Here is a 13,406-nt window from a genome sequence, read left to right as displayed (position 1 = left end):
TGGATCGGTTGGTGTTAAACTTAAAGTTAAGCCGCCTTGTTGGGATGCCTCTTGCAAGCAGATCCCCCAGAGAACCCGCTGACGTTCTTACACCTCCGCAACAATTAGCTCGGTCCCCGTGTGTGTGTGTGTGTGTGTGTGTGTGTGCGCACAGTCGTCTTTCCACCCGGGGAGCCCACTTCCTGTCATCGCCGCCGCTGGAGCGCCTTAAACCCGCCAAGCATGTAGGCATGACTACATGGATGATTTCCCCCAAGCCTTGCAGTGGAACTATACCTCAAGATTCTCCTCCACAAAAAACCTTACACTGTGTGTGTGTGTGTGTGTGTGTGTGTGCCAAGAGATAAATCCACATCCTGGATACTGGCATCGCATGCAAATACCTGTCTGAGGTCAGCACCAGCGTAAAAACAAGCAGAATAAATCTCAGACCCGACACGTGCAGCGGGTTTTTTGACCTGTCAATCAACTGGAATCGGGGGGGCGTGGCCCGGTTAAGCCCCGCCTCTCGACCAATCAGGAGCCGGGGGCGTGGCAGTGGGCGTGTCTGAATTCACTGATTTCAATCTTTTCGCTCCGAAGGGCCCAATTCAGTGAATTAACTAACTCCCAATCCAATTCAACGCGATGATCGGAGTTAGTTGATGCAACTAACTCCCGAGTTAGTAGAGACACCGGAAAAAAAAGCCGTGGACTCAGATAACTGCCTTCGCTGACTAAACCCCACTACGCAGGAGGGGTTTTATGCAAATGAGTCTTGGCTCTCATTGGTCAAGAGGAGGAAATAAGGTATTTAATATTCGTGAAATAGGATATGGAGTTTGTGCTTGGATAAAGAGGATACAGGTGATAGGGTTAGATGGAGGGAGATGATTGGCTGTCGTATGTCCCTTAGAGAACAGCGACATTGAAAAAGAATACTTGCGATTCCTTATTTGGTTCTTATTTGGTTTGGTTTATTTGGTTTATATCATTTCTTGAATCTTTAGTCCAGGTGAGTCAGGAACTGAACGCCGCAGGCAGCGAGTGGCTGATGGCTACTGAGTGAATATAAGCCGACCACATGAACGAAAGCTAAATCGTGTTTTCAAAGTTTCAGTAACAATGAATCACAAAGTAATTTGGAAAACAAATGTTGCAAACTTTTTTTATTGAAGCACTTTGACTTTTCTTCTCTCACATTTCGCTTCTCACGGGTTCTTCTCGGCGATAATCCTCGTCCTCCTTAAAAAACAAGTCGGTAAACTGGTTATATTGAACTTACCGAATGCTAACTTTTTTAGCATTTAGCAAAGGAGGCCCTAACTAACAACAAAAACACTAAATTTTAAGAATCAGCTGCTTCCGGGTACCAGAAGTTCACGATTCGCGCACAAAACACACGACAGAGTCGTTATTTACCAAGGTAAGAAATGTTTCACGTCTTTTTATTACATTCAAACGGTACAGTTCACTGTAATTGCACATTCTCACCAGGTGTGTATTAGCAGCTTTCCGACTTGCAAACGGACTAATCGGGAGGCACGTCCAGGACCGTCACGTGACAACAAACACACACGCATACACACACACACACACACGGATTTCCACTAAAGCTGTTTAAATTTACAGGCTGGGTACAAAATAAAAAATAAATCTACTCATTAAAAAAACACACACAGCTTTTAAAATCAGTGGCAAGAACAGGCGTATTTCAGCGAACTGTGATCTTGTTATAACTTACAAATATTCAGAAAAACCACACACACACACACACACAAAATAAATTTTTCCAAGAATTACTAACCTTTTGCGTGTCTTTATACACAACAAAGTTTTCGTTTCTCCAGAAGACGTAAAGGCCTTAAAATCTAACCCTGTGTCACCTGTGTTTTCATATCTTTTTTTTTTTCCCCAGCCTCACTATGTGGATTAATCATCTTTAAAAATAAATTATACAACATGTCGTGTGCTGGCGCATTATTATTAGAATAATAATTATTATTACAACCCTGGAAAATCGTCATTACTGTCGCACGTGTCGGGACGATTCGTTGAAGTCCGTGCTTTGCGTTAAAATTCAGCGTTGAGTTTTAGGAGAACGTAAACATTGGGCTAATGGATGCGGCCGGAGCGGCTTTGTCGCGGAGGATGAAGTCTAGCGTTGCGTTCACGTGCTCGCGCTCGATCAATCAGTCGATCGATCAGCCTCAAGGATCATTTATGCTGGACGTCCAGCCTCCTCTGCGTCCCTGCTACGTCGCTGCTTCATTTTACATCTCCTCGTCCGAAACGTAGCTCTGCACTGCTCTCTGGTGGATGCATGGCTAAACCTGAATGCTAACTGCTAACTCCGCTGATATTTTCTGTCCTCCTATCTTCTGCGTTTCTATTTCTATTTTTTTTTTTCACATTTATTTTTGATATTATAACTGTTACGCCGCTGTGACAAAGGAATTTCCCCTTATTTTATTTTATTCTTTTAAACAGCAGTGTTAAACACACACAGGCAGGATGTGTCTATTTATGAAAGTAAACCTGAGCATAAACGAGCCTTTAACCATCAGGTGAGGCGGAAACGTCACGCCGACAATTAAAATAAACGCCTGAGCAAAACTCAGGATTGCCGTGATTCGAGGGGATTCTGCAGCGAGTGAATGAAGGTAAAAATCAAACCCCCGGTTATATTCACGCGCAGGAAAACGACAAACTAAAGACTCGGTCGTATAAAAGCGCGAACTTCATCGGGTATTCGGCGAGATGGGGTCGATCTATCGCGCTCGTTCGGGTTTTGGTTCCTGATCCTGATCGGAAAATCCAATTTTCTGATTTTCACTATTTTTTTTTTAGCGAGGGGGCGAATGACGCGACAAACTGAACCGAAACCAGGTGAGGGTTTTCCACCCAGCTTGGGTCACGACGGGACGAAGGCGAGGAAAGAAGACGACGACGAGGCTTCGGGCTCCGATCTGATGAAGTAAGTTTCATGCGACTGCAGCGTCTTTGAAAAAAAAAAAAAAGCATGATTTTTTTAAGTCCGACTTTAGTCAGTGGGGTTTTTTTTTTTTTTTTTTGCTTTTTAATTTATTCCAATATCTTGCCGCAGTGCGAACGCCAGGAGGCGGACCGGCGAGAGCGACCTGAGCCGCTGCAGGAAACAAACCCAGAGGTTTACAAGCGCAGGGGGAGGAAATATATGATCGACTAAAGTCTCTGTGCTTCTGATCTTGTTCTGGGATTAAAAAACGATACGAGTAAACTGTCATATTAGCATCTCTGACGTCCGAGGAGTTCCCTTCCGGGTCCCGAGGAGCCGTTTCGGACGATATCGAAAACGGCGGAGAAGCTGGCGATCGTGTTCATTCTAAGAAACGGGTGGACGGCGGCGTCGGGTCGACACAGACGCCACATTGTCTTCTGGTCCTTCAGCCTGCTGGACTTGAGCGTACAGCGCGACCCCGTGACCCCCGATGGTACCGCTCGGTTTGGCTACGCGTCCGCGAACTCCCCGAAAACCCGCACGTTCTGCAGAAGGCTCCACGTTTATGCTGATTAACCGTTGAGAATAAATGAGCTTTCGTGCTTGTTTGCGTTCGCCGTCGTCCTCCCGTCGCGCTGCTTCTTTCATCTCCTCGTAAACAAAGAGAGGAAAACAAAAAACACGGTATGCCGGCGGAGCCTGTTAAAGGTGTGATTTCTGATCTGACGGCTGCTGCGGGACGGCATTAAATCCTTTGAAACCCCGGACAAAAACGTTGAGGGTTACAGCTCCGCGCCAGACTGAGCCATTTTCTGCCATTTTCTCTCCCCGGACCAACAAATGGGACGGAAAAAGAGAGGATGAGCTGGTGCTGATGGAGACGGGGCGTCGGGAGATAACAAGTGTGCGCGCTTTGTATTTTCCAATTCGCGCTGGGACTGAAACTATTCCTCGCCTCGAATCATTCGATTACTGAAATTACCCGAGGCGGCGATCGTTAGCTACGAAATGACTGTTTAGTCCCTCTGGTTATCTCTTTTTCACAACGCGACCGCTTTAGCTGAAGCTAGCTTATGCTTCTGACGTGAAGGAAGCCGAAAGCAGCGAGGAGCAAAGGGAAGCTGCACCGCCAGGCCGACGCCGTGGAGCGTCCGAAGTACAGAAGCGCTCTGCGCTAAACCCAAACGCTCACAGTACGGTGCGTTTAGCATAAAATGGCATTAGCGCTCCGCAATGTTGCAGCGCCTCAACAGGAAGCGTCTGCAAACCGCCGAAGGCCGCGATTCTTGATAGGATCGCTGGATTAATCATCAGGATGATCGATAAGATTACTAAAATTCTCCTAATTCTCTCTAACACACGTCCACATTTAATAAATACAGATCCCATTGGACTGAAAATGACAAATAATGGGGAGAAGAAACACAAGTGTAGAATTCCAGGGAAGGCTGGATGCTATATTTATACACACACACACGTCACACACACACTAGAATTAAATTTGAAAACTGTTCTGGATTATCTTTGCTCTTCGGCTGATGGCCGGTTGAAGAGGAAAACGTACAAGACAAACGGTAAATCTTCAAAACCGCCATGTTTTCCTTTTTTATATATTAAAAAAAAAGCAGTCTGGAGTCGTCACAGTCTGATCTATGAGGAGGAAAATGGCTCAGTCTTTTGTAAAACAGTTAAAAAAAAAAAAGGGGGGCTTTTTGGTCGACGGCAGGGAGACCGGAAACGGGCCGTTAAAATGTGACGGCGTGTGAGAAAACGTACGGAAAAGCAACGTTCGCTCAATATTTGAGAGCGGTTGGTTCCTGCGGCGCTCTGGCCCTGAGCGGCGCTGCCATCTAGTGGTGAGCAGGAGGACGGAGCGGCGCTTCTGAGAAGGCCAGGCGGGAGGAAGAGTTACAATTTGATGGAATAAAGGTAAGAAAAATATATCATCTGTAAGTCAGTAGTCCAGAATAAAAGCCTATCTTAGTGCAAGAGTTAACGCAGTGAGGTCGGGGGGCTCTGACGCTTTACTTTGTATCGGGTGCCTTTTCCCTGCGATACTCGTCGTGACGCAACATTTTTCTACACATCTGACGTGTCGTGATGAGAAGCGTGTGTGAAAATATTCATCAAATAAAAACGCCGCAATCGCACGGTTGCTAAGATCTATGCATCGAAAGACGCAGGAGGGAGCCGTACGGCTGGCTTTTCTGTTAAAACGCACCTAGAAATATCGTCCTTTTTCTAAAAATCTATCGAGGCCCCGCGAATTTAACGCGGCGCCGTCCTTTTGTTTTGTTTTTTTCCTTTTAAAAAGCACGTTACCGTGAGCGACGGTTCCCTTCAAACCATGGAGCGATGCTCTCCGCACACGTACACGGCGCTCGGCTGAATGCGCCTCTTGGTGTTGCCCGGCAGCTGAGGGAGGAACTTGAAGTACTTGGGCATCAGGTCCAGGCAGGCGTCGCGGAACTTTTTGATCCGCCAGTAGTAGATGAGCGGGTTGAGGGCCGACTTGAGGTAGCACAACCACAGGACCCACGTGCTGACCTGGAAAAAGCTGTCCTTGCGGTGGAAGCCGTCGCTGAAGGTGGCGACCAGACTGTAGGCGGTGAAGGGCGCCCAGCACACCGTGAAGACGGAGAAGAGGATGAGGATGGTGGTGAAGGCACGCGTCTTGAAGCTCATGTCCACGTTCATCTGGAAGGGCCTCTGGAGGCTCAGCAGGCCCAGCTTGCTGGCCTGGCTCAGGCAGATGCCGTCCGGGTGGCTGTGGATGCGGACGGCGTTGTGGCGGATGGTGTTGAGGATCCCCATGAAGGTATAGAGCATGACCGTGAAGGGCGCGAAGAAGAAGACCAGCGTGAGGATCAGCACGTAGGCGTGGTAGCCGGGCTCGGCGCTGTAGCTGAAGACGCACTGCGGGGCCCTGGGCGGGATCTGGAGGGGAGGGACGCCGACGGCCAGGGGGAAAGTGAAGAGGAAAGCCAGGATCCACGTGACCACGATGAGCCCTTTGGCTCTCTGGGGGCTCAACTTGTCCTGCTTCTGGACGATGATGAGGAAGCGGTCGATGCTGATTATCACCAGCACGGCCACGCCCTCCGTCACGAAGAACCAGAAGAGCATCGCCGAGACCCGGCAGAACGCGTGGCCGAATATCCAAGTGGTGGTCATGATGGTGACCAGCGCGAACGGCATGTTGAGGACGGCCAGCATCATGTCGGCGAAGGCCAGGCTGGCCAGCAGGATGTTGATGGCGGAGCGCATGGCGGACCTCTGGTAGACCATCAGGCACACCACCAGGTTCCCGAGCAGGGCGACCAGCAGGATCACGGCCATGGCCAGGCAGAAGAAGACCTGCAGAGGTAGGCCGACGCCCTGCGGGCCGTGCGGAAGCGCCGCCGTCGGAGTCGCTGTCGGGGAGCCCAGGGACACGTTCGATCCGAAGACGGTCTCCATCGACGGCCCCGGAGTGACGTTCAGTCGGCGGCGGAGGTTTGGGTCCGGCTCCCCGGCCTCTGGCGGAGGAGCAGCCGTGGAGTGAACCGTTCGTCCCCCGGCTGAGTGGGCATCGCCGGAGACGGGCTCATGCTCGACGGGATCCGGGCGTTTCCGGCTGGACGCGAGATGGCGGCGTCGACGCTGCCGCCGTGTCCTGAGGCACAAAGACGGTGAGCGTTAAACAAAATACCAGACACGCAAGTAAAATACAATAGTAGCTGAATGAGTGCAACAAATATGCCCGTCGTGCCGACGGTGATGTTGGTTCGTGCACCGAATCCGCGCTAACGCTAAAACTAGCAACTTAGTTTTGGTTGCACGCCGAGCCAATTGGATGATAACTAAGAAAACTGAGCGACACCGTCGAACATTTTGTCCGAGCACCGTCATTCCAGACTGTCCGGAGTTAGCAGGAGTTAGCAGGAGTTAGCAGGAGTTAGCAGGAGTTAGCAGGAGTTAGCACGGCGTTAGCAGGAGTCAGCACGGCGTTAGCTGGGCTTCGCTCGACAATGATTTCTTACTTCTACATGTGTACTTTCAAGAGGCTAAAAAGACAATTTGTGTAACCAAAGGTGACACCTGGGGGGATGGTTACACGTAAGCGATGGAAAACAAAACAGAATTTAGAAACTCCCTTTTTTGTTTAATTTTGTGTGGATGATTATATACAAAATAATGCTGGTACATTTATATCAGGGGTGTCAAACTCATTTTGGTCACATACGGCCTAATTTTGGTGTCAAGGTGACTCGACCGGTAAAATCATGACCTACAAGTAACACTAAGTCCAAATATTTCCTTTGTGCAAAGGAGGTAAACAGGTAAATTATAAAAAAATAATATAAAAAAAATATATCAAAAATATCCGTGACAAACTAATACTATGAATGCATATTATAAAAAAAATTGATGAAATTACACCCTAAAAATATTGTTGAGTTAAAAGAGAAAATCTTGTCACTGTAGGAAAATTGGCCACAACAATTAACAGGACTGTCTCAGAAAATTAGAATATCGTGATAAAGTTCTTTATCTTCTGTAATGCAATTAAAAAAACAAAAAAATTACTTTTTCATCATATTCTAATATTTTGAGATAGGATTTTTGAGTTTTCTTAAGATGTAAGCCATAATCAGCAATATTAAAATAATAAAAGGCTTGCAATATTTCAGTTCATTTGTAGTGAATCCAGAATGTATGACATTTTTGTTTTTGTAATTGCATTACAGGAGATAAAGAACTTTATCACAATATTCTAAGTCTCTGAATGTATACCCAATGATTACAAGGCTAATAGTGGCTATTCTGGTTATTAAATCAATCTTTTTTATTTCACCCGTTTTTTTTTTTTGTTCTATTTTTGTGCTTTTTTTATGCAAATAAGAAACGATCGTTTTAACAATCACTAACAATTCCAAATTTTGAAGCAAGAACTAAATTGCAAAGTTACTTTTTCATTTTTCCTTGAAAGTCACAGTTCTGGAAACATGACCACTGTTCTCAGTGTCTACAGATGCACTGCCACCCGTCTGGGCTGATTTTGATTTTATAAAGTGCGTTCGGTATCAAGATGAAATCCTGGCTACTCTTAGTATTTTGGTCCTCGGTATTGTTTTTTTTATTTTTTGAAATGAGTTTTAAGGTTTAGTTTTCTGACGGCACTGTAACAGTCAGATTGGCTCGTGTTTTATCTTTGGTTATCGGCGAGGAAATACAGTGGTATGAAAAGGTTTGGGCACCCCTGATCATTTTCAAGATTTTCCTTTAGAAATCATTGGTTGTTGGGATAATATATCATATAGCAGAAAAACACAGTGATATTTGAGAAGTGAAATGAAGTTTATAGGATTTACAGAAAGTGAGCAATAATTACTTCAACAAAAGTAGGCAGGTGCATAAATTTGGGCACTCCAACAGAAGAAGTAGATCAATATTTACTGGATCCTCCTTTTGCAGAAATAACAGCCTCTAAACGCTTCCTATAGCTTCCAATGAGGGTCTGGATTCTGGTTGAAGGTATTTTTGACCATTCTTCTTTACAAAACATCTCCAGTTCAGTCGGGTTTGATGGTTTCCGAGCACGGACAGCCCGCTTTAAATCACACCACAGATTTTCAATAATATTCAGGTCTGGGGACTGAGATGGCCGTTCCAGAACGCTGTACTTGTTCCTCTGCATGAACGCCGGAGTAAAATTTGATTAATAAAGGAAAAGCGTGAAAATGGGTGCCCAAACTTTTTCATACGACTGCAAATCCTTTTGTGCTCGTGTTGGGGTTTCCTTCTGTTATCGAATCGCTTTTACTTTTGCGTCGACCTTTTTAAATGGACTTGTTAATTTGTCCAGATACATGTATATCTTCTAGCTCGTCCTCCACTGAGGGAGATAGGAAACGGTAGCCGTGACTCCATGGACAAGACAACTATTCCCGTAAGAGCACAAAAACATGACCGCATAGTATTCCACTATGGGAGGAAACGTCAGCAAAGGAGGGAAAAACAACCCCTCTAAAACGTCCCCTTTTGTCCGGCTACCGTCTTCAGCCGGTGTTTAACCAAAGTCATTTACCGCATTAAAACAAACAGAAAAAAAAAAAAACAATGAAAGGGCTTATCGCTTGTGCGAACACTCAACCCTGTTTGAGTTCAGAACGCCCGCTATTCATCACGCAGCGGTCGGCGAGCCCCCTGTTCCTGGTCTCCACGCGGCCCCCGCTGTCGAAAATAAGCAAATGTGGTTCAGGGAGACGGAGGGCAGTGCAGGCATTAAAAAAAAAAAAAAAAAAAAAAGCTGCCCACAACAGGTCAGCGGCCCGGTGTAATTCCTGGATATGCAGACTCTCTGCAGACAATGTTATCACATGTCGCCGAGACAGTCGGGAGAGGAAAAAGCCGAGGCGAGGAGATAAAACCCTCCGCCCGGCAGTGGAAGTGGTAATCATACGGCAAAAGGTGGGTGTTATTGTCTGCGGCTGTTAACCGCCGCTTCACGACAATAAAGGGCCGCTGAATCAGAGCAAACAAGGAGCCGGCTTCACCTCGGCTTACTTCCTGCCGCATTGGCGTCACGCTCTCTCTGGGATCACGGCACCTGACACTCCACGTCTTCGGAGAGAAAGCGGCCCTGCCACATCTCTCGCCTCCTCCCCGGGCCGAGTGAGCCCAGACGCGAGAGGAAAAAAGAAAAAAAAAAAAAAAAAAAAAGCGGCCACTTCAGCCTTCGGGCAATCAAGTCAAGCTGCAGTGAAATGGGTGATCGGGCCCTCGAGGCGCCGAAAGGCAGGGAATTCTTTAAATATGTGGTAACATAGTCATGCAAATAAGACGAGGGCTTTCAGCCGCACGTTGCAACCTCAAACTGTTCAGCGGTGCATTTCTGCCCTTCTTTTGTGCACGTTTAGACCGAGGTGTTCACATTAAATTTGCCCGTGTCACCGGGAACATCTGAGAGCAGCGTCTCATTTCAAACGGATATAAACAGCTTTTGACCATCTACTGATATAGAGACATCTACCTTTTGAATTAAACATCATCAGTAAATACTGTAAAATAATGAAACAAAATGCAATACAATTATTGCTATTTCATATCATTTCAGTAATTGAGAAATTGTTATTAACATTGAGACAAGCTTTATCGTGGCATCTGCTTTGCTCTGTGAAATCAAAACGTCAGCTTTTAACCATAAGCAAAAGAAATATGTGGGTCTTCAGCACAACAAGGAATGTATTCTCATGATATCTGATTGTTTTCGACAGGCTTCTGAATGCAGCTGCGACCGAAAACGGGTCAGAGGAGAAGTGACCTTTCTATGAACTCGTACCAAAGCTGCTAAAAATGTTAAGTGTGATTACATTTGTCTTAATTTATATTTCATTGTTAGGATTTTATACGATTGGGGGGGGGGGGGTTGTTATTCAATGACATCCTGGCCCTGAAATCATCGAAGCTCAATCTTGACAACATTTAGCTCATTTACGCTCACATTACGTATATAAACTGCTACATTGGACTCAAAAGACAAAACGTCACTGCCCACGTGTTGCCATGGCTGTGAAGGAATACTCAGCGTTTACTTCCAAGTTCACGGGTTCTGTTTCAGGCAATAACAAATAGAGCAAGTGATAACGTACATTTCTAAAAGAGGCAAAGGGATAGGCCACTAAGTTCTTCTCTTTGGCTATACTGACGCCATGTTGACTTGAGGTCGTTTTGTTGCTCTTGAACATGCCGAAGCGATACCGCCCACCACGATGTCCAGTGGTACTGCTCCGTTTGGCTACGCATCCGCAAACACCCCGAAAAAAACAGAACACACAGAAGGCTTATTTAACGGTAAGCATTAATGAGCCAAACGTCGTAGGTGGAGACCTTACGTGGTTCTCTCTGTGCGACACTGCAAAAGACGAACTTCTAAGCGGCGGACGGATGTGTGCCGCTGTGTCGACGTCACGGAGGATTGGGAGGGAAGGCAGAGCAGTGAGTTAATGTGCTGTAAGGACGTCGGCAGGAACGAGCACGGCTGTCCGAGGAGACGGCTTGGAATGCAGAGCCGACGTGACGGGGAGTTTTTTCGTGTCGGGCTGCAGAGTCCGAGAGGTCTGCTGGATTTTTAATGGCAAAGTCGAGGCAAACATATACACACACATGCTCGCCTGATGGGGAAGATACTATTTAGGTTGAGGTGGTTAAAATGTTGATGTTCGGTGACATCAGAAAATATGCAAGCACAATGCTTGAAAGAGTTTCCTTCCATTGCTCATAAGGGTGGTCGAAGGCCGAGTCGTGCTTTGGGGACTAATAGAACAGAACCTGCTCCATCTGCAACTCCACCAGTCTGAGAGTTGCCGTAACTTTGATGTTTTGCTTTCTTCACTTGCAAAAAACCCAAATGGAAGCACATACACATCACTTTAGTGGTGCTACAGAGAAAGCACAACCTATAGTCCTGGACTGTAATTGCCACAGGATACATTGGCACAAGAGTGGCAACAAAAGATGCACAACATCCAAAAGGCTGCAATATACAATCACAAAACTTATTAGAGAAATCAAAGTAAAGATGAATAAATCACTGTGTGCTCCTGACATTACACGATTTGGCCACATGAAGAAGTGGCGCGAAACTGCTTGTTTGCTAGTTTTACGATTTTTTTTGTTAAGTTTCCTGTATGTTCGCTAGTTTTACAGTTGTTTGCTAAGTTTCCTGTTTTTTTGCTAGTTTTCCTGTTTTTTTGCCTGTTTTCCTGTTGTTGTTTTTTTTGCTAGTTTTCTGTTTGTTGACTAGCTTTACTATTTCTGTTTGCCGGTTTTCCTGATTTTTTTGCTAGTTTTCCTGATTTTTTTGCTAGTTTTCCTGTTTGTTTGCTAGCTTCACTGTTTGTTTGCTAGCTTCACTGTTTGTTTGCTAGCTTCACTGTTTGTTTGCTAGCTTCACTGTTTGTTTGCTAGTTTTCCTGTTTGTTCGCTAGTTTTCCTGTTTGATTGTTTGTTTAAGCACAACGGGGTCAATTTAAATAAAAAGAAAAACAGACTTTGGAAAAAAAAAACAACAGATAATTCACCATAGCTACAAACAACCCCCCCCCCTCCCTCCCTCTGGGATGTTTGCTGCCGGATCCCACCGACGAGGCGGGGATGTTTAGCCGGCTAGGTGTCTACAAACACCGGCAGATTCGCCCAATGTTCCCTTTCGGCTCTTTTATCCTGAACGAGCACAGAAACGGAGGGTTGAAACACAGAACCGGGGAGTTTAAGACAAACGCCGGTTGTTTTACCGGCCTCGGTTTTCTGGGTTGTTGTGCCGCCGGAATGGGTGCGAACAGGCGGTGATTCATCGGGTCCGTGGAGGATTCGGCTCCCGGCGGAAGGGGACGAGGTCGGCGGGTGTTCTGTGGTCGACCGAAGCCGTTTTAATTAATCGTTTAACCACGTTTCTTTTGTTTAACCCAATACCCTACCTGTTGCGATCTCCAGGGAGAGGTGGGTGGACCGAAGCTCAGGGGTCCAAGCGAGGCATCCCTCCCGCCGGTGCCGGGTCTCTCCTCGCCGAAAACACGGCGCGATAGTTCCCTCCCCCGGCGGACGCGGAGGCCGGTGAAGCTCCCGAACGGCCCCCGCCGGTTCCTAGGAGGTGCTTGTTGGGGGGTGGAGGGGTCGATTTCTACAAAAAGCGGGGCAGCCGGTGCCGTTGCCGCCGCCGCCGCCGCCAACACAGCTGAAACCGGGGTGAAAGCCACATTTGACCCGTTTGTTCGAAGCTCTCCGCCCGGGTCGCGCCTCCGAACCGCGGCCGGCCAGATGTAGCCGTGATTCCTGCCGGAGCCACAGTGTGTTCGCTGTCCTCACCTGCGACAATTCGGGTTGACACACGAATTCCACTTCCGGTTTGAACTTTCAAAGTGAAAATACATTACGCTTTCCTCAAATGACGCGCTTTTATTAGACATCGCTACATTACTTTTGTACTCTTTATGAAACTGTGCGGGACAGACCATTTACCCCATAGAGGCATATATTCAAAATGTATGAAACTCGTCAATCATTAAACAAGCTTGACATTGATTTATATTATTTTGAAAGAAACAACAATGCACTTCCGTAAATACTCACGCCACTTCCTGTAGCTTGACAAAACTCATTGGTAACTGACACCCACGGGGGCCAGTTGCATGGGCGAGAGTGGACACTTTCCACGACACGCCCACTTTGTAGCGTCGTCCAATGGGAATGGTGAACACTGTGAGGGGGCGTGGCTTGTCTGGAGGCAGCTTATTGTGATGAGCAGTGCGCCATTGAGCGCACAGCGTGGGAAAAAACAACGTAAAGTGATAAAATACAAACTACAACCCTTTTCTTAAGCATTAAGATTTAAAAATTAATTACGTGAACCATGTGGGAGTGTGATTATCCCTAATTATCACAATAAAAAGCAAGAAATGTGACT

General features: G+C 46.6%; 1 protein-coding gene across 1 annotated transcript; it reads right to left on the bottom strand.

Annotated features, from left to right (window-relative positions):
* Positions 1 to 5,262: 5,262 nt before the first annotated feature.
* gpr63 (G protein-coupled receptor 63) lies at positions 5,263 to 12,546 on the bottom strand. Its single transcript, XM_086142987.1, has 2 exons — positions 12,421 to 12,546; positions 5,263 to 6,614 (listed from the first exon to the last, which is right to left on the bottom strand). Exon 2 carries the CDS (start codon positions 6,416 to 6,418, stop codon positions 5,300 to 5,302), a length of 1,119 nt encoding a protein of 372 aa, XP_085999113.1. The 5' UTR covers positions 6,419 to 6,614; positions 12,421 to 12,546; the 3' UTR covers positions 5,263 to 5,299.
* Between the last annotated feature and the right edge of the window lie 860 nt (positions 12,547 to 13,406).

The sequence above is a fragment of the Fistularia commersonii genome, chromosome 36 (genome assembly GCF_037954325.1).
Source record: "Fistularia commersonii isolate RoL2024-O1a breed Wild chromosome 36, RoL_Fcom_v1.0, whole genome shotgun sequence".
In the NCBI taxonomy this organism is placed as follows: domain Eukaryota; kingdom Metazoa; phylum Chordata; class Actinopteri; order Syngnathiformes; family Fistulariidae; genus Fistularia; species Fistularia commersonii.
This window is presented reverse-complemented; position numbering and strand designations above follow the sequence as displayed.